General features: G+C 50.7%; 1 protein-coding gene across 9 annotated transcripts in view; it reads right to left on the bottom strand.

Moving 5' to 3' along the window:
* Window positions 1–426: 426 nt before the first annotated feature.
* PPP2R5C (protein phosphatase 2 regulatory subunit B'gamma) overlaps window positions 427–24748 on the bottom strand; it is a 118419-nt gene continuing 94097 nt past the window's right edge. For 5 of the 9 annotated variants that reach the window (XM_025869349.2, XM_073895896.1, XM_073895895.1 and 2 more), the window contains 9 exons: window positions 22360–22419; window positions 20499–20607; window positions 19607–19660; window positions 14441–14611; window positions 13295–13422; window positions 11495–11596; window positions 9975–10047; window positions 6036–6152; window positions 427–659 (listed from right to left, as the gene is read on the bottom strand). In XM_025869349.2, coding sequence (XP_025725134.1) covers window positions 528–659; window positions 6036–6152; window positions 9975–10047; window positions 11495–11596; window positions 13295–13422; window positions 14441–14611; window positions 19607–19660; window positions 20499–20607; window positions 22360–22419 — 946 coding nt within the window. In that variant the 3' untranslated portion in view covers window positions 427–527. Of the gene's footprint in view, window positions 660–2845; window positions 2919–6035; window positions 6153–9974; window positions 10048–11494; window positions 11597–13294; window positions 13423–14440; window positions 14612–19606; window positions 19661–20498; window positions 20608–22359; window positions 22420–24748 lie in introns of all 9 variants that reach the window. The other 4 variants (XM_025869351.2, XM_025869355.2, XM_025869350.2 and 1 more) reach the window with 3 other exon arrangements.

Here is a 24748-nt window from a genome sequence, read left to right as displayed (position 1 = left end):
GGGGGAGAGAGAGAGAGAGAGAGAGAGAGAGAGGGAAGCTACTGGCATAACAATCACGGAGAAACAATGGAAAAGGTTTGTAAAGTCTTCAAAAATATGTAATAAACTTTTTTGAAAGTGTTCCTTTGATTTGAAGAACATTGACAGTATCATAGAACCACTTATTTTTAAATGATCACGAATTCCGGTTGGGCAGGACATGAAGATGATGACCAGGGTGCTCTCCTTAGCTCTGATTTTGGGAAGTAGTCTTACGGGGGCTGTGCCGGGGCTGAGCCCACCGGCTGGGGACGTGGCCAGTGGCCCTCGGCTCTGCCAACCCATCTGAGAGGCCACCATTGTTTGAACTCCTAATCTCGCGCTGAGGCAGACGTGCATTATTGCCTACAGGACGGGGTTGAAGAAAGCTCTGACTCTGAGTGTAACTGATTTGTATGGCACAAAAAGGATGTATTTTCTACAGAATCCAGGAAAGAACAGGCATCCCCAGCCCGACGCGGTCCTCCGAGGTGGGGTCGGGGAGGGGGCTAGCGCCCGTCCTGGGAGACCAGCTCATCAGCTCGGCAGTGAGCCTCCAAGGCGTTCTTGGTGTGGAGGTCCTGAGGCAGCTCGGACTTGCGGCGCACGACAGGCCGGTCCTTCTTCAGATCTTTCTGTGCCTGGAATTAAAAAGGTAGCGGCGTTGGCTACAAACGAAGCCACCGGAGCAGTGAGCTCACGTCTGCATGCTAAGTCAAAGGGCAGCTGTGAGCTGGGTGCCCAGCATCCACATTCTAAGGCTGCCCGAGGAACTCGGCGGCGCGCGCAGGGGCAAGTGCCCCCACATGGTCTCGGTCATTGGCAATGATCTAATGGCTAGTGTGAAGGGCTGTGTGTGCCACACTGCATGCAGTTCGGGCTCCTGAAAAGTGTAGTTCTGTACCGAGTACTCGGTACCTCTATTTTTGCAGTACCTCTAAATTCGCCCATTTTAGGAAATGTCACCAATAGCAGAACCCCACTGCATAAGATGTTACCAAAGGCATCTTTATGGCTATAGACATTACAGAAGCCTTTCAGAAAGTGGAAACTTCCTCTGGAGGCAAATAAAAAGAATGAATGAAAACCACATTGAAACTGGATTTAAAGTCAAGAAAAGGTCTGAAACTTCTAGTGAATTTGAAAAAAAGGTCTTTAAGGTTAAGAGACATTAAATGGGTCACTCTGGGGGAACAAACCCGCTAGAACTTAGAAAACCTGTACTTAATGATTTACATAAAATTTCCTAATATTAAGAATAAGAAAGAAAAGACTCCCTTTTCCACACTATTCTCTTCCTGAAGTTTAGGACCAGTGTGGTTTTACTTAAAATTTTTTCAAAATTTTTCAAAAAATGAAGGGATGAGGATTTAGAGAAATTGTGTCTGCAAAGAAAGCAGGGTGCGGCGGTGCTCATATGGGGAGTTTATACCAAAGGCACCCATTTCCATAAATAACAGTTAAATGAGTCACTCAGTTTTGAGGTAGGGTCACTGCATTAATACCAGGATCTCTGAAACAAAACAAGCCACTGATATCACCTAAACACAACATATACACCAGAAGACTGCCAATTCGTTATAAACTTTAGCCAGAACCAAACCTTTCTGCTTGGCGTCTCCATTAAAAAGAAGAGAGACTTTAAAGAGAACATAATGACTTTTGTGGTGGTGACCAACTGTCTTATCAGAGAAAATTCGTTTTAAGTCAATCATCTGACAACAAAAAGGACAAAACCACAGCCACCTCTCATAGTTTCTGGATATCTAACCTCAGCATAAAGTATACGTCTCCTGGCTTTTAAAAATGATTCCAGAGCCCGCAGAAGTCAGACGTGAAAAGTTCACATTTTTGCAGAGCTAGTATTTCTTAGGGTTCTTGGCAAATTTATCTGTGGAAACGGCAGTAACATCAAGGTTTAGAAAGAGCCTTGTGTGACGTTTTAGGAATATTTCTAGAAATGTGATATGAATCTTAACGTTCATTTATGGGAAAGGTGGGAGTTTGGCTTTTTCCCCCCCTGAAAATTAGTGGAAGGCGGCTTTGGAAGAACCACCCCCGTCGGGGGGACTGTGAAGGACACGGTGCTGAGGCGTGTTTGCTCTTGGCCCACAGGGAACTCAAGGGGGAAAATTCTACCCTGAAAACAAAGCAAAGCGAAGCCAAACAAAACCAAGACTTTTACAGACTCGGAATATTTCATCCTTGCTGAAACAGGCATTCCAAAGAGAAGAAGCATTTTAGCACAAAAAGGCCACAGTCGAAACCGTGGACCTGGAACCAGGGAGAGAACACACATGACCCCGGGAGCTTCTGGAAGGACAGAGAGCGTGCTGGACATGTCTGGGCCTTCCTGCGTAGGCATCTTAGATCGGTGTGTAAAGCAGGGCGTGAGTTTCACAAACCACAAGAGGAGGAAGATCAGAAACAGAGCAGGTGGGGAAAGATGGGAGGGCGTGCAGACGGTCACCCCGAATGGACAGCCTGGGTGGAGGGGGCGTGCGGGCAACGGCAGACACGCGAGCAGGGGGAGCGTGAGGCACGGCCTCTGTCTGCCGCGTGTCGGCAGATCTAAGAGGCTCAAGCTTACACAGTAAGTGGGAGCAGAACACGAGGGCTTGGGCAAACATAACTGTGCGCATTTTCACTAAGCAGTTGAGGACACAGCTAACCAAAATGTCTAGAGGGACCAGATTTGTCTTTACCATCACCAGCTGGAATGGCAGGGAGGAAAGGGAAAATACTTCATGTACACGGCATTAATTTGTCAAGTCTTGTCCTAAGCACACGAGCCTTAAACACACTCTACGTATGGAGTAAGGAGTACCTTCACTTCACACCTCTCCGTCTCTCTACACCTTCCTTATCTGCATGGTTGACACTGCTTTTCTCCCGACCGACTGTTAAAAATGAGAATCGTAAACATTTTAAACGTCTCTGGTATAAATGTCATTCACATGAAATTTACTACTTTTCTTTAGATGTTCTACGTAGGGTTAGACACGTTTCTCCCCCCTCCCTCAAAAAAAAAGGCAAATTATGGTTCTGACAGGTCAATACATAATTTCTCCACAGAATTCCAACCAACTGCATCCCACTTCCTTCCCTCCTCCAGTGCACACCGTCGCCATTTACCTCTCACATGCCTCCCGTCCTGGCCAACATTCAAGTCATTTTAAAGAAATGTGTGGAATTATTTCAGAAAAATAAAATCAGGCAAAGATAAAATTAAAAGGAAACCGAAAACATTCAGACTTTTAATTTTTAGCTGTAACTTATGCAATTTGGTCTCCAAATTGTGCACATAAAGTTCTCCTGCATCTAGGTATTTTTCTCTTTGCTTTAACAAGTGTTTTTGAAAATTTCAGGAATACAGGACCCCAACATTTTTCAAATTCAGGAGAGTCTATTATATCAAATATTATACTGAAAAGACTGCACTATAAATATCTTCACCTAGTTGGGTTGAAATGGGGGGGGTGTACAATTGATCCATAGAAATCTATAACAAGTCCTAAAATTGGGTAGTATTAGTCTAGTTTTATTCTTTTTTGAAGTTGTTTGGCTATTCTGGGTCCTTTGTGCTGCCCTATGAATTTTAGAATCCGTATGTCATTAAAAAAAAAAAGTATGCTGGGATTCTGAGATTGCATTAACTTGGGAAGAATTGGTATTTAAACGCCAGGTCTGCGTGATCATAGAGATCTAAGAGGTAAGAGTGGGGGAATAATTATGCAGAAAAGTTAGTTACCCCTTTTGCAAGAGTCATGCAAACAAACGGGCTACAGGAGTTCTGCAGGAAATGCCCTGTCTGCCTCCCGTCACTCAGAACCAAGTGAGTGGATGAGTAGAGACTGACCGCTTCACGTTATAGCGAAGGACATACGCCCTGCGCTAAGGGCAGCGGATAGATAAACCAGGGGGGCGTTTTCTAGGGACCGGCTATCACCTAAATCCTCGGGCCGACTTTCAGAGGCAGTTTTCCGCTCAAGATGAGAATGCTATTTTGGTTTGCCTTCTTGATCAAATATCTGAGTCCTCGTAGAGTCACCCTAAATCATAAACAGGACAATAATTTGTGTGTTCATTCCATTTTGGACTTGGGTTACTCTTTTCCTAGTGTTCATTATGACCTGCACTGGACCCAAGAATGGGCCAAAACCCCCCCCCAAAACTCCAAACCCCAAATATTTAACGCGTATGAACTGGCTTGTAAACCATCAGTTTCCTATCCATCGCTGAAGGGTCTACGTGACTTAAAAGCTGATGTGGTCCCAGGTTCCCGGGCAGGCCTTCTGGTACGAGGGGTGCTGATTTGATATCCTCTGTGTCTGTACGGCCTGGGCGAGCTCTCACGGCTTTAGTGCGCTTGAAGCCGTAAAAATCACAAAATGGCAATTTAAAAAATGACCTCAAATTCCTGTCCCAGTTAAAAAAAAAAAATGAAGTAGGGAAATTAAAGCCAGCCCCCCCCCCCCCCGGCCAGGACAGGGAAAAATGGAAGGATTTTTGGGTTCTTTATTAAATCTGTTCACTGCTAACAATTATGGAATCCAAGTGAACTAAGTAAAAATAAGTTACTGACATTCACTAGGAGCATGACACAGTCACACAGTCTCTTCACTGTATTTCTGGTATTTTCAAGTTTTGATCTTACGCTAAGGCTGGGAGCTGGCCGGGCAAGAAGGGGCACGCATGTGGTCAGCGCAGCTGCCCTCTTCGGGCAGCTCTGTGAAAAAGGAGTCTGGACCAGTGCTGTCCAATCGAAAAATAACATGTTCCAAGCATGGGACTCCAAATGCCCTGGTAGCCACATTAAAAGAGTAAAAAGCAATAGGTGAAATTAATTTTAATAGCGTTTTTAAATTTAACCCAATATATCCAAAATGCTAACATTTCAGCATACAATCGATAGTAAAAAGTTACGAATGAGATAGTTTTGCATTCGCTTCTTCCCGTCGAGCCCAGGGATTCCCGTGCTGTAGACGGTTAGCACAGCACAGCTCAGTGAGGATGGCCACACTGAGTGCTCAGCAGCCCTGTGGGGCTTGGGGCTGCAGTCGGGCCAGTGCAGTCTGGGTGGTGGAGGCCCCGAGCCCGTCTGATCAGGTGGGGAGTGAAATTTACTTGAATTAAAACCTCTGCTTAAGCGAGTTCCAAATGACAAGAGCATTGGTAAACCACCTGCATCCAGCACAGCAGAGTCTAGCCACTGACCTTTCGCACTTCAGCATCTCGGCGCTGGGTGTTGTTGGCTCTCAAGCAGGCCGCAGGGGCTTAAGGTGTCAAGTCAGAAAGGCCCCTGCCCGCCCCCCCACCCCCCCCAACCCGGTCAAGCCTGCACCAGTTTCCATGGACTGAAGAGTGGCAGGCCCGCTCGGAGAAACACAGCCTGCGAAAGGCTCCTCAACGCACAGGCAGGACATCTCCCTCTTTAAAGCCTAAGTTGTATATATTCCCAATTTAGTAATGAGAGTCTGTCTCTGGATCAGCGGGGATCTGAAAATGTATCTCCACCACCGTGGGGACAAACCACCCGAGCACAGGTGTTAACCCGACAAAGGCCCCAGCCTTCGGGGGTCCCCAGCTCCTGACCCTTCATGCAAAAGCCAGTGTGGTTCTGCCGTCAGGGGGAGGACCAGGGCCCGGGGACTGCTGTGGGCAGTGGGCAGGGGACCCTGTGCCAGAGCACGAGTGGGAGACGCCCCTTTCCGCTCTTCGAAGGGTGTGGTTTTTTTGGTCAGGTTAATAACATTCAAGGGACGGTCAGGAGCTGAGATTGTTACTGTTAATACAAATGAAGAAAATACTTCAATCTCAGATTTAAAATGATTTCTAGTAGTTTACTCACTGAGATGCGTGGACAAAGTACCTCCCGTGAGCTTACCCCAACTTAGTTTTTAGCTTGAGCTTGCACAGAAGGCACTGACGTAGATCACATCACCTCCTAAAATTCTACGCGTTTCTTATGCAAATCTAGCACGGGCGCGTCCCGGCTTAGCTCTGTGCACTTTTACCTGGCGAGCCTCTTCGTTCCGGGCCTTTCTCAGCGTCTGCACATCTTCAAGTAGAGGCCCATCCGTCTCCACTGCAACCGGAATGGCCACGGCGCTCACCTGACTATGCACTGCGTACTGCAATGCAAAGTGCGGAATCACTCTCTGTTGGTGCTCAGGTTCTGAGCTGCAAGGGTCTCTCAACCTGGCCAGGGGCATGTTTTCCCACTGGCGCCCTCCCCAGGGCCCTCTCCCGAATGAAGCCCGTTGGGTGGCAATTAAACCAGCCTATACCTGCAGCGCCTCAGAAACCAGAACACTTCTACTCTTCTAGGCCCTTCTAGGCCCAGTGGCACCAGGTGGGAGCGTGACGCAGGCTCCAGCATCCCCTCCAAGGCCTCCCTGGTCCCTGGGGCCCGAGGGCCGGTGCGGCGGCACCCCGCCTGGCAGCCTTGGCACCTGAATCCACGTGCTCACCTGGACTGCTTCACACTCACAGCCTCCCCCCGCCTCCCAGGCTGCGCACAGCTGCCGACCTCACTCCTTCACCCCTCGCTCTAACTCGCTGAAACCCTGTTATCAATCCCACCCCTTCGTCCACACCCGTGGCATCTCGGCCCTCTAGCCAAACTCTGCGACCTGCTTCGGTCCAACAGCTCGGTTGCCAGCTACAAGCCCGTGGCCGTGGAGCCTCGGCCCGGCCGGCTCCTTCCTTCCCATGCCACTGGGCGCCCAGGTGCCTCAGGGCCCTCTGCCCACCACTCTGACCAACGCCACCACCGCCACACACCCTGAGAGCCCCTTCCAGGACACCAAACGTATCGCTGCCAGAAGGAACTTTCTGGGATGCAGGCCTGACTGGGCCACTTTGCCCTTCAGGACACTGACACCTGCACCTAACACCTGCACCCGTTCTTGGGGTTGAAAACCCACACTCGTCCTCTCTCCAGCTGCGTCCCAGGTACGGACCTCACCCAGCCCCTCCTCCATGGCTACCAGTCCACCTGTGCTCAACAACTCCGTCTCCTTCCTCGAGGACCTTCCCCAGATTCAGACTGGGTAGCTCAGACTTCCCCTCCAAGTCTCGTGCGGGGGACACCTCGACGGCGGCCATCGCACAGCGTGGCTTTCTGCGTCCGGGGTGTGCTATAATCTCACCGTCTGAAATGAATTCTCTTTGCCTCCGTCTAGCTCCGCTCATGGATCCCTAAGCTCCTTGGAGCTGTGTCCTGTTCTCATCTTTGTATCTCGGGGAAGTTCCCTGATTCGGGACACCCAGCTGGTGCCCATCCGCCAAGTGGAGCGGCTGCCTGCTCCGCCCCGCGCCCCCAGGGGCTCACAGACGCGCAAGTGACCGCACGACTCATCAGGCCCATGCCAAGAGCAGCGTGGGGCTCACAGCTGTCCCCGGGACTCAGGCCAAAGGGAAGAGCGAACAAGAATGCTACAAAACGGTCCGGTGGGGTGTGAGCCGCACCGCAGGCAGCGGCGGGAGCGGATTCTTGCTGGGGATAAAACCCTCTGCCGAGGCTGGAGTCCACAGCAGGGTAAAGGCACACACATGTCACCCAGAGGAGCCCACCTCTCAAAGGAAAGCGGCCAGCTGGGCCCCGTGTCCCGGGCCTCCCCCGAGCCCAAGGTTCACAGAAGGGCCTGTCTTCATGTCCCACAATTCCGACCCAAGTCAGGGAGAAGTAAGCAGCGAAATGCTCCCTGGCCCCTTTGGTGGACTAGGAAAACACATTTATGTTAGAAATCCTCAATATTCCATGACTTAAACAAATTAAACCCTGCGTGACCTTAAAAAACGCCAATGGAGCTGCCACAACCGTTACGACAAACACTACTGAAAATTCTGGAGGCGCCGCCGACTCCCCAAGCCCAGCGCAACAGATGGCACACGCCCAAGGCTGAGCAGGGGCCTCGGGGAGACTTCCAGATACAGGTCAGGGGGCAGATCTGAGATGGAGAGCCACGCTCGAAAGACCCCACTGTTTTCATGATGGAGACAAGAAACAGGCTGTACTGTCCACACAATTATTTACTTTCTGGTGTCGTTGTTATAAATGGCAAGCAGTGACTGGAATTTAGAAAAGATTCCCTCTCTCTCAGGTGAAAACCAAGTCCCGAGTCCTTGCTTTTCAGCTCTGAGACATTATTAGGCCATGAAGTATTTTCCTTTGGGAGACACTGCACCGGGGACTGCGCATGCAGAGAGGACTCACGGGGGTTGACTCACACACGGTTCAACAGGGAGACGGTCAGCCCAGCGCCCAGTGAGTGCAGGCAGAGCCCGGGCGTGTTTGCTGTCGCCCGCCTGGGACACCACAGAGAGCAGCCCAGAGGAGTAAAAACGTTGTGTAGGAAAACTCAGGAGAAGCTCAGAAAAAGGGAAATGAGAACAGTGTCTATTTCAGAAGGGACACCTGTTACCGCACAGCAGTGAAACCAGGCCACGCTTGTTACACAACCAACCAGCTCTTTCCCGTCTGTAACAGGAAAGCTTTGTGCGGGTTTTCATGAGACGGCTTCTATATTCTTGGCAAAACAGATACAAGCAGGCTCTCTGAGTTGTGTGTATTTCCCGTGATTTTGCGTGCACGTGGGGCAGGGTCTCCGCCAGCCTCTCCCGCGGCCGTCAGGCAGGGCCCCTCTGCCCCCACCTGCCCCAGATTTCTGCTGTTCCTGTGTCTTAAAAACAAATGTCAGTATTTTCACCTCACATTCTGTTCCTTACAGCAGGTCCTGGGAGTTGTCTACCTGCACAGGGCACTCACGGGGTCACGGTCACCTTACAACGGCGTTTCTGTGAAGAGCACAGAACAGACGCTGTAAGGGGGACGCTGCCGGGTTGTTCCACGTGGGGACCGAGACCTCACTTAAGAGAGTCATTCCATTTTCCGAAGGTTTAAGTTTCCTGAATGTGGTTTTATCCAGGGGAATGCAATCAATACATTACACAGATCAAACACATGCGTCTAAATCTTGTGTTCATGTGTCACTTTTTAGGAAATGTCAGACTGAAAAACCAGCATAATACACTCAGTGAACGATTTATGCACGCCTCTCACCCAAGAAAACAGACTGCTTGTAATCCAGTTCATCTGAACGAACCCTTTAGGATTTTAAGGGTAGCTCTGTGGTTCTCATAAAGTACTGTCTTGTCTTTTCTGGGAGGCTGAGGACAGCCTGGGGACAGTGCCGGTGGCGAAGACACACCCCAGGGATTCTCAGGCCCCGAACCAGGAGGAGCACCTGCCCGGACAGCGCTCCGGTCCATCTGGACCAGCGGACAGAACACCAAAGACCACCCAGCTCAGAAGCCTTGGATGCCGGCCCCATGGTGGGCGCTATGCGGGATGCCGCTTCCCCTGCAGGTGGCTGTGGCAGACACGGCACGTGCGCCTGCATGCCCGAGCACACTGCAGCCTTCTAGCGAGGACGGGAGACAGGCTCAGTGGCCAACATGACAGAAGTCGGGCAATTTTTAACAATTGAAGGCTCAGCCTACAGGACCCTGGTTTTAGGAAAAAGGATACCCAACTTCGTACTTCATCTATTTCAAATCTCACCGTTTTTCTTTTCGAATGATTTTGGTAATTAAAAAGAAAGGAACGTATCGTTTCAGCGACAGCGTCTGTGACATTTGCGGGGAGAGAGCAAACTGCAGTCTTGGCCCCCAAATAGAGGCTGTACCCTGGTTTTCTTTTTACCACAGTCTATTGATAAGATTTAGATCTTAGTGAAAAAGCGGAGGGGAAAAAAAGGTCAATTCTGTGGTAAAAACTTTGCGGGGCAAAAATCAGTTGTACAAAAGTCGAGAAGTACTTTTATTGCAGACATTTCCAGATACAAGGTCGTGAGACCGCCCCCCGCCCACCCCGTGAGGAAGCCCCATTTCTAGCTCATAAAAACATTCAAGTAACACCCTAGACGTTTTCATGTTACTCTTTTTAGTACCTGGGGGTTTGCTTTGGCTAGATTTTCTATTTTAACCCACGCTTCTTCTCGTTCTTTCATTTTTAGCTTCTCTCTGAAAAATAGTAAAATGTCACAGGTATTAGAGACATGGGTCACACACAAGGGAAGGAGAGAGGCAAAACTGGCATGACCAGCAACAGTCACCTACTCTCCTCTGTCACTTCTGGTCTTACTCCGCAAGCTTCACAGCGGTGAGCACAACAGGATGTGACACGGAAAATGAAATAAGAAAAACAAGCCAGACTTAAAGGAAAAGATTTAACAAACACGCTACAAGAAGAACATGCGGAAGACTGCAGGTTCCTAGGAGCACTTATTTGAGTTATCTCAGGTCTGCGTCCTCCCTGCTTTAGCTGCTTCTTCGGAGAACCTGGATAACTCTGAAGACAAGCTTATGGAGCCGTGAAAAGTGAGACCATTCCATGGCATATGGGAACTGAGATTAAGGGCTGACATCCCAACAAGGACAGCTTTAAAAAGGAAGTCTTCAGACCTGGTTCTCATCAGATCCCACTGCTAGTGAGTCAGGCGACCTTCTGTAAATCCCTTCACCGGGACCCAACTTTTTTTTTTTTTTTTTAAATCCGGAGAATGTGCCGCATGATCTTTAAGATCTTTTTCAGAAAGCTAAGCTATTCACCTTGAGAAAGGCGGAAGGCACAGGTGAACCTGGTGCTCAGCTCTGAGGGAGCACGGGCCTGAGATCGGGAGCCCAGGAGGCTCCACACGCATGTGACCCTGGGCCCCTTCCCTGCCTTGCAGCCCACACCTCGAACACGGTGTGTCTCCCTCACGTGTATGTCTGTCTTTCCTTTCCACACCACCCGCGAGGGCAGGGATTTTTGTTATATTCACTGCTGTGCGGTCAGAACCTACAACAGGGCCTGACGTACGGGTCAATGCATACGTGCTGTTTAAAGTGTGCACAGGACAGCCGGTTATGTATGTCCCATAATTCGAATTACACTCGTTCAAAGTTTATCTCTCTTAGCCAGCTTCAAGTGACAAGCAAACAAGAAAATCTGCCCAGAGCCCAGACTTGACTGTGACACCTTCCTTGAGCGTGAGAGCAGGGCCCTGATTTTGTGAAGGACACTGGCTAGGCTCCTGGGAAGGTCCGCGTTAAGTGGGCTAAAACTATGTTGAGGTGAAGATGCTTGCCCCTTCACGTAAACCTCATGGGACAGAATTCAAATTCCTGCCTTATAAACCTGAGAAGTTCCTGTACCTTCAAACTCTCGGTGTTCCTCGGGGAAGTTAAATTCTTGACTGCACACCGTTCTGCAGAAGTGATTAAACTAGTAGCATAATGGAGAGAACAGCGATGTTCTCTGAAAACAAGTTAATGTCACAAACATTTTCATTTGTTTTTCGAGTATGACAGAACTGATTTTGCTTTAAAGTGAAGAATGTTTTAGGACACACCCCTGCAAGAGGTTTATTCAGGACTGAGGATGACAAAATCCTTGGAAGAGTAGCTTTTGAGAGGAGCAACTTACTTCAGTTTCTCTGCTTTAAACTGCTGGGTGCAGTCGTCAAACAGTTTCTGGTTCATCTCCATGAAGAGCTTCAGCGCGTTGTAGATCAAGCCGTGTATTGTCCTGTAAGTAGACCTTGGTGTTCAGGTTCTGAACCCTCCACCTTTCTGTGCACCCCCCTGCCCTCCTCAGCCACAGCCCCTGCCCCCTAGCCCTCCAGCTACTGTCGCGGCCCTACGTCTCACACCCCTGGGCTTTCCAACCAAAGCCTGGTACTCTGGATGCATCCGCGTCCACGCAGCCTGCGAGGCGCACCTGACTGGCCCTCGCTTTCTGTCCTGGCTGACAGCAGCCAAAAGCCACCTTCCGTGGAAATGGAATAAAAAACGTTGACACTTGAAAAAATAGAATTCAGACAAACAGCAATGTGTAGGGGACAATAATGGAAACATTTTACTTCCTATAAACGTCAGTTTCCTTTTCATCTTTTTAATTAAGGGCAGGAAAGTTTTTGATAATGCCAAAACAGAGCCCTGGAAGGAAGGCAGAAAATAAAATCACCACGGAATGACTTAATGAAACTCCGCTTCCTGGCTCTGACATCCATGAGGGGGGAGGCACAGCTGCTCCAGGGCCCAGTGGAGCCTGAAGAGGACGCCAGTCCCACCTGCCATCAGGCGACAGCCACATGGGACCCCCGGTGAGACAGGCGGCAGGACCGCACCGCAGAGCCCGGGCAGCCCACGGCCTTGCCAGCAGCCGCAGAAAAACTCCACTCTCACCCCAAAACTGCTCTCATGGCTGCCAGGACTACTGCTGTTTTTGCTGACGTAGATTCACAGCGACTTCTTAACTCACTTCATGACAGAACCCAACTCGTGTTTGGAAACACTTGGGAGTAACACTTCTCTCTGCAACAGGGAGCAGTCACGGCTGTTCTTGCCCCGTACTATATGACACACGGGACGGTGGCTGAGCTCTGAGGCCTTTGTTACCACCTGCTGCGCGTAATAAAAAATGAATGTGCCCCAGAAAAGGCTGCTGACAGTCGATACACTGATGAGGTCTGCTGGGCGGTGCCAGGAGCGCCCCAGTGACCCCCACAGCCGCGTGCTGATGGCGAACACTCGCCAGATGCCTGTCAGGGGCCAGGGACTTTCTGTACCTTGACTGCACCTGCATTCACCTTCTCAACAAGGTGAAGGTCACTGCAGAGTGCTTCTGTATGTTAATGTTAATTTTCTTGGTTGAGGGTGCAGGGCCCCCGAGAATGGGGTGGCCACCATGCTCCTGCAGGGACTGAGCTCCGCGAGCTCTGCAGCGACCTTCAGCCCATCTGGAGGGGATCTGAGATGAGGCCTGGAAGGCACTGCTGCTGCTGCAGCCAGGCAGAGTGGGCGCCAACCAACGTACCTCCGTATTGGCTTGAAATGGGGGTGAGGAGGCAAATAAAAGGCCACAGATACAACCCACACTTCATCCTAATTGTAAGCCCACGAAGAAATCAACATTTCCTTTTTAAACTGATATTCTGGACTTGGATTTCAATCCTAATTAAGTTTCACTGAGATACAGGAAATTTCAAATGCCCCACTGGACAGCCAGGTCTTTCTGTTCTTTTTTTTTTTTTTTTAAGTTTTTAAAAAATTTTATTTGACAGAGAGAGCACAAGCAGGGGGAGCAGCAGAGGGAGAGGGAGAAACAGGCTTCCCGCTGAGCAGGGAGCCTGATGCGGGGCTCGATCCCAGAACCCTGGGATCATGACCTGAGCCGAAGGCAGACACTTAACCGACTGAGCCACCCAGGAGCCCCCTTTCTTACTTGTTCCAGTGGGTCTTGGAGTTGCGGTACAAGGAAGGAAACATGATGGGTAGGATCTTTGCTGCATTGTCGCTGATCAGGCTCATGATGTACTCATTGTTCCAGTAATACAGTGCTCGCTCCGCCACCTGGAAGAGAGAGGGCACAATGTTGTGACCGTGATGACAAATACTCACTCAGCAGGACCCTCTCTCCACGACTGCCTGTGGAGGTGATGAATTATACTGGGTCAGCCAATCATCTCCATAGATCCAGCACACTCGAAACCGTCATCCTGAAGAGCCCTCGACAAAAGGGCAGATGCTTTCTTGCCCATCATGAACACACTCCTCATTTCTCCACTCATTCAAGAAATATTTAGGTGCGCCCTGGGCTCCATGCAGAGGACACAGGCCAAACATGCTCTTTCCGCCCACCCGCTCCGTCGCGGGTCCAGGAGGTGCCGAGGTGTCAAGAGTGGACGAGGTGAGGCAGAACTCCTGCCTTCGTGGAGCTTATGTTTTAGCGGGGGAGACAAATGATAGGAGAATTAATTCCCCAGAAGTGAAAGTCCACGTGGCAGACAGCAGCACGGAAGGGGGCCAAGAGAGGGGTCACCTTGCTCGGGGTGAGCTCACGGTACACGCCAGCACGTCCAAGGGAGGCAGACGGGCTGAACCAAGGTCCTGGGGACGACCCCTGAACGAGGCTGAATGAGAAGCCCAGGAGAGGAGAGTGGCATGTGACCGAGGCCCCCCTCACACAGGATTTGGGTGGGGGGGATAAAAGTTGGAATGTGTATGTATCAGGAACAAGTGCTTGTGGATGGGGAGTTTCAGGGCTGAACAGTTTGTCTACAAGTGTCCGTCACTCAGTTGCGGAAAGCGAGGTTTTATGCATTTGGGGCACACCGAACAAAAATACAAAGAAGGCTTTACAGGGGAGCCAGTTCTAATTACTCTTAGTGAGAAACAGGTGTTCAGTGATGCGCTCGAGATGCTCAACTGTTTCACAGAATTAGCGTCTTAGCATCTTATTTTGAAGTACGACTAAACTGGCCATCTCCTTTCAAACCACACGACAAGCACAGTGTGACAGCGACGCACTGAAGCTGGTCACCTCCGACGGGGACTCCAAACGAGGCCATTCTCTCTCTGCCCTCCGTACCTGGAAGTGTGGGCTGGACACACATTTGGCCAGCTGCCGGAAGAGCGGCTCCATGATCTTCACAAATTCCGACGGTTCAATCACGTCTAAGATCTCTTCTAATTCATTTAAGAACATGACTTCTTTTGGACTGTGAGTCTTTGGCCAGTATTTGAGAAGCGCCATCACCACCTGCCAGAGAAAAAACACACAGCGTGACGCCCGTCTGTGTTTCATTGACGTGTCCCCCAAGCAAAGCAACAGAATCAGGGTGCTTCCTTCCTTGTAGAAAGAAGAGACACGCCGTAAATCAGCATGTGGGCTTTTTAGAATCAGAGAAACGGATCTAATTTTATATACTTAAGAATCACCACTTTAATGTGACCCACTCCCTCTGATTAACCACCACTGCAGTCAGTCCCTTTAGAAAAAAAAGAAGATAAAAAATAAGCAGTTAGGAGGGTTGAGAGAGAAAAAGAATAATGGAGAAACATGGGGCGTATGAATCCGTATATTCGTTTCTGTGCAGGAGCGGTCTGCTCTGAGGCTGCAAGTCGCACATATGCACAATCTGTTTCTATCTCAAACTAACGGTTGTTCATACATATTTCTACACAAAAGTGCATACTGTGTGCGTACACGTGGTGTTTTCGATTGTGCTAAGATAAATCAGAAGAGGGAGACATGAAATAAGCTGATGTTGTTGGCTCACGCCGCGCGGGGCTGCAGAGGGACCTGGGGTCGGGCCCTGCTGCCTTCTGTGCACATGACCTGTGACCCTGGGCTGGTAACTGCCTCGGAGGCTGGGAGGACCTTGCCTCTGAGGGGTGCTGGCCCGTGGGACCCCGCCACAGAGCATCTGTGCCACCCGCGCCCGCGAGGCATGTTCGGCCGGTCGGCGGCGCCTTCCTCCTTCCTGGCGACTGGACGCTACCTTCCTTGCCCAAGTCAGACAGGTAGAAAGGGTTTCTGCGGGGCAACCTTTCTTTATCTCACCCCTATAGTTTCCAAATTTCCTACCACAACCACACCAGTAAAGATCGTTCCCAGAGTATCAGATTCAGCTCGGTGAGGGTTAGTAACATTTCTAGAGTTTAGCTGACTTCATTCTAAAAGAGTACAAGGGCCCACAACATCTGGAAGCCCTGGGGGCTTCCAGAATCTCAGACGGAGCTGAGGCAGAGGCGTGCAGGGGCCCCGGGGACGTGCTGGAGGGCTTTCCCTGAGTTGGTGGGTGACTATGCACGGGGCTCAGAAGCTCTGAAGAAGGCAGAGATCAGGAGCCGGTGTAGCCAAGAAACAAACGTGCACGCCTGCACACGCACGGCCGAGGCCCATCGCGGCCATTTCAGGAACCACTGTCCCAGCCCCTAGCCATCACGGCAAGCGCCAGCTTTTCTGGGCTGGCGGGAGGCCTCCACAGCCCTGCAGACAGCGCCCGACCGCCCGGCAGGCCAGGTGACATCCTGACTGTGGTTAAAAACACCGCAGGTTTTTGAACAACATCCGTTCCGAACAAACAACTCTGCTCGATGCTTTCGGCCTTCAGGCTCCGGGATGATCTTTCATGATATTACGCTTTATAAAACTCCAACATTTATAAAAAAGACAGTGCTCCTAGTTTTGGAGTCTGATGTAAAACTTTACAACATGATTATCTCTAAAAGGATTTCCCTAAAAAATCTAGCATTTAATGATTTTTGTCCTACTTTTCGATCAAAACCACCGAACAGACATTTAGTGAGCACCTACTACGCTCCCCAGTGCGGGGCCGCAGCGGACGCCAATCACTTCACAAACGCCCTCTTCCTTGCCATTTCGGCAAATGGTACTTTATTAGGAAAAATACATTAGCATGTGAGATACAAAGCACAACTGGTTTAGCTATTCAATGCCTCTGGAAGAGGTTTTACTTCTGGAATCGGAGCCCCACGCCGGACCAAGGTATCACACTATTTGGAGCGAGCTATGGTCAATACCATGGGCTCAGAGTGCGGCAGCATCTTGCAAGAGAGGGGGCTGCCTGGTAAAGCTAATCTAGGCAAAAGTGGCTGTGTGCTGCTGGGCGCGGGTCACACGCTGAGCTCTCCTCCACACGAGAGCTGCCGCTCTCTGGACAGGGCTGGGGAGCACAGGCGAGCCCCTCCCGACACACCAAGGAGGTGTAAGAGGGTTCCCACCGGGCCCTGTAGTAAAAGTCGATTATCCTCAAGAAACAGGCAAGTGGCAACTTGATTTTACTTCCCACCCGCAATCTGATGAGCTCCTATTCTTCGTACAACAGTAGCGTTACGTGTTCAAGAAAGTTTCTGAGCACTGTACACAGTTTACAAGTAAAAGTATTAATTGCAGACCTTGAACAGGAGGGACGCAGGTCTTTTGAACGGATCGTACTTTAAACATTCCTGACCTTGGCCACACTGACTTCAGGAGAGCCTTGGGTCCAGGACCCGGAGACCCCCGCGGGTGCCGTGTTCTTCTCAGTGCTGCCGAGTGGACGCACACCTTCACAAGCCTTTACCCCATTCACCTTATTGTCGACAAGCTTTCAGTGCTGAAATATTACGGGAATTTCAAAGAAAGGAGTTCACCGAGGTGAGGGTCTGCACGTTTTTGAAGTGCAGAAAACAAAATCTGCTCCCTGTGGTCCAGAGAGTACTAGTATGTTGTCTGTGCTGCAGGAGATTAGGGAACAAAGCGGATCTGGGTGGCAATCCTGGGGCCTGGGTGTGTGGGGGCCTGAAGCTTCTCTGTGCCAACTCCGAGCTTCCGATCTACGACGGAGGGACCCAGCGGAAGCCAGTGGCCGCCCCTCTCCTTCCGTCATACAACCGCAGCCAAGGGCTCCCGCTCCCGCCAACCACTGTCAGCTTTCACGTCAGTCTCAGGGGAAGGAGAGAACAGAGGTGCGCTGGGGCAGGATTAGGAAGGACTCGGGCTGTGGCAGACCTGGCTGGGGACCGGGGCACTACGGCGGGGGCCTGGCCCGTGGTGAACGCGGCGCAACGATTCGTGGATTCTTTAGCCCCTGGAGAGTGTGAGAAATACACACAGAGAAAAGTCATAGAAGAAAAGTGCATGCTTTTTCTCTCCTTTCATGTTTTTCTTTCCCTTCTTATTTTTGAGGTAGAAAAGGCAAGGTGTGTGTCAGAATTTGTTCCCATACTATGTCTTTGGTAACGGTCACCAGCCGTTAGTGGGGAGCCGCCCCTCAACACAGAGGGACTGAGGACGTGGCACCACTGGAGAAGAGGCTTGATCGCTGGGGCCACCTCACGTGTCCTTCCCCCCAGAGACACGTCTTCGGTTTAGTCAAGGGGGTAAGAATAACCCTACCCTGATCGGGAGTCAACACTCGGGGTTTGATACTAAAGTCTGGTAAGTCTGGCGTCTTTCCCTGGGGGCTTCCAGAATCTCAGACGGAGCTGAGGCAGAGGCGTGCAGGGGCCCCGGGGACGTGCTGGAGGGCTTTCCCTGAGTTGGTGGGTGACTATGCACGGGGCTCAGAAGCTCTGAAGAAGGCAGAGATCAGGAGCCGGTGTAGCCAAGAAACAGAGCACTAAGGATTTCCCACGTATTTCCACTGTAACACTCATGACCTCACGGGACTGCCGTGGAGGGGCCACGGGGACAGAGAAGATGCCGCAACGATGACATCTGCCTTTTCTACCCCAACAGTAACTGTGAAAAGAATACTCAAACACTGCAACTGGCACTCAGTACTTCTTACTTTGCTACCGAACAGTAAAAAACAACCCACTTGATAAAGAATGGGCAGTGGATTTGAAGACGTTTGTCCACAGACAGGTGGCCAACAGGTGTTTGAAGAGATGCCCAACATCTTCAGCTGTGAGGGAAATGCAAACCAAAAAGCCACCGAAAGACGCCACTGCACACTCACTAGATGGCTGGGGTAAAAAAAAAAAAGGGACAACACCGAGTGTCGGCGAGGATGCAGAGAGAGCGGACAACAGTGGGGCAGCTCCTCCCAAAGCTAAACACAGGATCACCAGCTGACCCAGCATTTTCGCCCCAAGCTGAACAATCAATGGGACCGAGAGCGGGGACTTGCGCAGAGCGCTGCACACCCGCGTTCACAGCGACCCCGGCGCCCACCGACAGAGGAGCGGATGAACAAAACACAAGGGGGTCTATCCAGCCACACCGGGGATGGAGTTCTGACATGGGCACGGCGTGTCGGAGCCCTGACGACAACTGCCACGACCCCACCCACGTGAGGCGCCCGGACGAGGCCAACTCGTGGAGACAGAAAGCAGGTGAGAGGTCACGGGGAACCGGTGGGGGGGGGAGGGGAAGCGGGAGTCGGTGTTTTGGGGGGCAGAGCTTCTGCTGGGGCGACAACAAAGTTCTGAGGACAGTGGCAACCAGCTGCACTGGGATGTAATTAAGGCCACTCGCTTGTACAGTGAAAACGGCAAATTCTATGCTGCATGTACTGTAGTACAATTAAAAAAATCAATGACGTAATATACCAAAAAGCCACTGAATTGTACATTTTAAATGGGTGAAGTGTATGGTATGTGAATTATATCTCAATAAAGCTATTTAAAAAAGTGTGTTCAAACGCTTAAACCGCCCCTGACAGGCTCATCTTGGGTAGTCCAGGCTATGGCAGTCCTTCATTTGTGGGCAAGATAACCGGCCAAGAAATCTGGAAATCTACACGCTCAAGGGCAGCCACCTGGCGCTGGTGACGCAGTGATCACGGAGCAGCTACCCCGGAACCTGGAAGGAACGTCGCAGCTCACAGAACCTCTCCAGCCCAAGCATTTCGAGAACTCACTACAACCGGTAGGACCGAAGGCAGCTGTGCATCCTTAAACCAAGATGGGGAAGTGCTCAACGGCGCACAATCCAGCGGCCTTGCCCATGCCAGCGCCTCATGTTCAGAGGACTAAGGTCCAGCTCAGACTAGACGGCAATCTAAGCACATGAAATCATCCTCACCGCAGTAAAGGAACTCGTAACAAAGTCACCACACTCTGAAAACACACAGCACGGCAGGGAAATCAGCGTGTTTAGCAGTGTGACTTCCGGGGAAAAAGTGGTCCGAGCAGCTACCTGGCCAGCAGAGCCATGGTGACACTGACATTTGGGGATGCCCCCACGCCACATCACGGGCGCGCCGGCACCCGGACCAAGGCCCCAGCCAGAGAGCATACTTACTGGCTCAGTGAGGGTGCTGTCCTTTTCTAAAAACTGGACTACACAGTACGCCAGCTGCAAAGTACAGGAGGGGACGTATTAGTGTCTTGCTTCAACACAGCAACGCTGCCCCCACCCCCTTGGTGTGGCCCCCCCGGGGCGGGCAGGGGCTCCCCTGCACGGGCCTGCCGGCTCTCGGGGCGGGGGGCGGGTAACTCTCAGGGACAGGGTGCGGCAGAGAGCCAAAAAAAAAAAAAAAAAATCAGGAAACAGTCTTTCGGACTAACATCGACAAGTCAGCCCAGGTTTGATGGGGATTTTTCTCACGCTCTTTCTGGAGACTGTAATCAACAAGGACTCTAACAGCTCGAAAAAACCAAATTAAAATCTGGTTCCACCTTAAAACACTGAACTATTAATCTCTTCTGTAGAACGATCAACAGGGTAACAATCTGGCTGGAGGTAAAGCAACAGCAGGAGGAAGAAAAAACAAACAAACAAAAAACCTCGAAGTAAAATACTTCCCAGGAAGCCAAAGTGCTTAGAATCATGTCAAGAATACACTTCCTGGGACTGATCCCGCACCACCACTCCTGATAGGAGGACCTGCAGGACGGGGGTGACTTCCTCTGAGAAGTTCCCTTGACGCCTGTCACCCACTCCCTTCTCTGTGCTTAGAATGAATTCTGAAATTCTCCATTCCTGAGATGTTTCTGATTTTCTTAAAAGGGAATCTCTTGACCCATGTGTCCTTTCAGTCATCACCAGAACCAATACTGGCAATGCGACGTAACAAAGAGCGCACTCCCAGGTAACAGGCTGGATTCGTGTGTCTCGGGCGCAGCAACGTTCACGCAGGGACCCCGTGCCGGTGTGCACCCCCACCTACGCGTCACTGTTGGGCACCCCTTACCTGTGGATGGTAGACACTCAGAGATTTCACTTTGTGCAAAGGTAGCAACACCTTCAGTAAGAAAATCTTGTGCTCTTCTTTTAGTGGTAAGGCAAATCCATTAATTATACTGTGAAAACAGAATTTATTCAAAGTTTGAATATTTACAATTTCCAGGTTAAAAAAAATATCTTGCCGGTTTTTTCTCGTTTTCAGCATAAAAAAACTGGTAAGCAAAATATATGTTGCACCAGAGGATATTAGCAGAAATTAAAAAACTAAATACCTTCCAAGAAGCACAGTCATTTTTATCTTTGTTACATATGAGATAATTCTAAAATTCTGGGTTTGCAGGGCAATACCCAGAACAACACAAGTCCCTGGGGGCAAAGCCTCCTTCTTTAGACAGGCTGCAGGGGCCGGGCAGCTCAGGTGGGACCCCCCTGTCTGGGTCTGCCCACCCCTGGCACCTTCCCTTGCCCTTCACCCATTTTTAGGAATTTGCACTTCTCTGGAGAAATCTGGGTTCGTTATTCTAATGCTAGTGGGAGGGAGTCCAAGTATGCAGAATGGGAGCTGGCTGACAATCAGCCAGGAGGCTGCTCCCTTCTACAAGGAAAGGGGGTCTTACTCCTGCCTCCAAACTGAAGCTTTGTGTCTAACATCAAGTAGTTTCTCCACTGGTTTTCAGTTGGATGAGGGGGCTTCCTTATTCACTATTTGTTTGGGTTTGATTTTTGGCAAGCACAGACACGTGTTGGAGCTACAGGGCAGTTACAGTGATTTCCAGACTGTTCCGCACCATGCAGGGGTCCTGGGCACGTGTGTGCCGCAGGCGGCGCCCGTCTGAAGTGGGCATTAGGGATGACCTGCTCATTCGCATCGGGGCAGACCCTCAAGGTCAAACACCTCTTCTGGAAGGATAAAATTATCGATCCCAGCAGTGGGGAGCACAGAGTCCTCTCTGTGACATGCCGGGCTGTGCAGACACTTCACAACACATAGGAGGTGAGTGGAGTTCCCACACCTTACTAAGAAAACAGCGGTCAGGACTAGTTAAGGAAGGTCAACTAGTAAGGGCCCCTTGACTGCTCACCACACTCTACTGAGAGAAATCGACTGACTGACAGGTCAAAGTAGACTTTTCCACAAGGACTAGTGGTTTTTTCAGATTATATCTAAAACAGCAAGGACGATTTTCTCATTGACCAGATGACACCAGTGTTCCCAGAGAGAGGCTTCCTGTGTTCCCAAAGCTTTGGGGGTGGACAGAGCTTCCCTCCCTGCAGGGTCCCTTGGAATCTTTAGCTGCCAATGCAGCCGAATCCCCAAGGAAGGTGCTGGGGGAGAGCACTTCTAAGCTTATTCGGCTGGGGAACCCCGAGGAACTCCATTTGGGAAACAGTGGGTTGGAGGTCTGATATAAAATCTACAGGTCACTGATTCAAAAAAAAAAAAAAAAATGACAGCAGGCAAGAACTCCACTTGGCTTAAGATGGTAAAATTTTTGAAATGTTAATTACTTTTAAGGACACATATGAAAAATTTATAAAATCAAAGCAATTTGAAATATTAGCATTTACTCAATACCCCCAGTGTACAATAAATGATTCATTCTCCTACGTGTCACACATAAACCTTCTTAAGGTAACGGTCTTCGATGAGCTGTGTGAAACGGCATCTGCGCGCTGAGCCAGGCACGCAGGAGGGTTTCTCATCGGTGGCTTCTAGCCCCAGACCTCACCAACCCCTTCCATCAAGGGAGATCTCAGTTCCTTTGGGAATGGTTTCATCGTCTTGCTCTGGGGAGGGCTGCTGGACTCAGTGAACTGGATCATTCTGGAATCAATTCCACTGGCTGCCAGGAACAGAGACGACTCACCTCCCCAGGATTTCCAGTAATTCTGCTATGCCGTTGTGATGCTCTGTTTCATAAATAAACCTAGAAGAAGCAACGTGCCATTTAGACGCTGAAGTAACAGCTGAAAAAGGAAACAAATGCACTTTCGGGGTGGTGGCATGCAAAGACCTGGAGGGCAGAGCGCACAGGCCTGCTCAAATGTCCCCCCAACATTTTATCTTGGATGTTTTCAAACACAGAGAATGGCTGTAGGGTCTGCACTGTGAGCCCCCCTACTTCAACCGCCCAGATGTGACAACGAGTAATTTGCCGTCTGTCTTACCACACATACATCCCGCGACCCATCCCTCAGGCCTCATTTTTTGCTCCATGTCAACCTAACTTGACGCCTTACTCAGTTTTAAAGCCTCCGACAGTGGGCCGGGTCTGCGCAAGGGCAGAAGGCCTTTCCTGCCCGCTCGGGCCGTCTTGTCTGCTTCCACGGCGCCCATGTGGAATTCAAGCACCACCTCCCAGAACCCCAATGTGAGCAGCTGATTTGTGTCCTCTGAGAAGTCTCTTGCGCTGTGCCCGCCTGGTGGGCTCCTGGGGGCCCCTGCAGCAACCGGCCACACCTGAGGTCGGCCTGAGGTCAGGGCGAGGACTTTCTGTCATTGTGTCCCCAGTGCTAGGACGGGGCCTGGCATCTGTCCCACGCTTGGAACACATGTGTTGACAGGCTGGGGATGCTGAGAGAGAACAGGGACACCAAGCAGGGCGACGTCTCCCCACCCCCCGAGGACTTCCTCAGAAGCCAGGAGCCCACTCCCGCCCACACCTCCCTCGCCTGGAGTCTGCCTCAGCCAAGGCACGGGCGCCTGCCCGACGTGAGTGGGGTCTGAAAAAGGTTTCTGCCTCTCCATCAACAAGGAACAGTTTAGAGACAGCTCTAAGCCAAAAATAAGAGTTTGTGATGATTAAAAAAAAATGTGACTCTGAAACTTTGTTGTCCTTGTTTGCAACAAACGGACATGGGACCTCAAGGTAAAGAACAGGTCAAATACCCACAGGACGTGAAATATTCCTGAAGGGTGGGCCTTAAGACTGCTACATTGTCGAATGGGCGGAATTCTCGGATGGTCTGGTGCTTGAACCAGGCCGTGAAGGAGGGTCTGACAGATGTTTGGACGGCATGGAGTGGGAGGGAGAAGGCAGGGCTAGAGCGAAGGTCTGTGAAATGGAGCGGGGAGTGGGCCGCAGGCAGCAGATGAGCAAGGCAGACATGCAGGGGAGGCCCCCCGAGCACCTCACATGCGTCGGCTGCAGCCCCTGAGCAGAGAACCACAGTGCCACGGAAATGAGTGTGGCCACAGCGCAAAGGGGAGGTGGGGAGTTAACCAGACGGCACAGGGCACCTGGGTGGTGAGAAGTGGGCAGTACGGCCCTACTGCAGGGATGCAGCCCTCGACTTCCCGGCGCCCTCCTCACTGCACCTGCCGGAGATGGGAGCCGGCCCCCAGGAGTCCTGTCGTCCGTGGTGCGTCTGCACTCAGAAGCGCTTCAACTTACGAAACTCAACCTGAGGGCTCTCTCGTGCATCACTTGCTTTCTCAGTTTCAATGTGCAAAGTTAGAGCTTTATATAAAGTGCAGCCACGCGCCCTGAGTCACCGCTCCCCTCGACGACCCGGAGAGCTGGGAAGGCAGGAGGGCTGCACAGGGCGCCCGGAGACCTCGGGGCTCGGCTCTGGGCCTGCGCCTCGCTAGGGACCGAGACGCTCCAGCTGTCGCATTTGAACAAGGACCGCCTTCAGCTGTAAGCCATTTGTTTTCCTAAATCAGCATCACTATATTCTTCCTGATAAATTCTTTGTCTCCTTTTTTCTTTTTGTCAGGGCTAGTTTTTTTTTTTTTTTAATTTAAATTCAAGTTAGTTAACATATAGTGTAGCATCGGTGTCAGGGGCAGAATCCAGTGATTCATCAGCTGCATGTAACACCCAGTGCTCATTGCATCACGTGCCCACCACCCAGTGACCCCATCCCCCACCCCCTCCCCTCCAGCCACCCTCAGTTTCCTATGATTAAGAGTCTCTTATGGTTTGTCTCTCTCTCTGTTTTCATCTTATTTCATTTTTCCTTTGTTCATCTGTTTTGTTTCTTAAATTCCACTCAATTCCATGAGTGAAATCATATGGTATTTGTCTTTCTCTTATTTTGCTTAGCACAATACCCTCCAGTTCCATCTATGTCATTGCAAACAGCAAGATTTCATTTTTTGATGGCTGAGTAGTATTCCATTGTAAACACACACACCCACACACCCCCCCACCCACACACCCCCACCCACCCCCACACCCACCCACACACACACCCACTCACACATCCACACACACCCACACACACACCCCCCACACCCACACCCCCCCCCAC

This window comes from Callorhinus ursinus, unplaced genomic scaffold (assembly GCF_003265705.2).
Source record: "Callorhinus ursinus isolate GAN/ISIS: 27379988/994484 unplaced genomic scaffold, GSC_fseal_2.0 scaffold8, whole genome shotgun sequence".
Taxonomy (NCBI): domain Eukaryota; kingdom Metazoa; phylum Chordata; class Mammalia; order Carnivora; family Otariidae; genus Callorhinus; species Callorhinus ursinus.
This window is presented reverse-complemented; position numbering and strand designations above follow the sequence as displayed.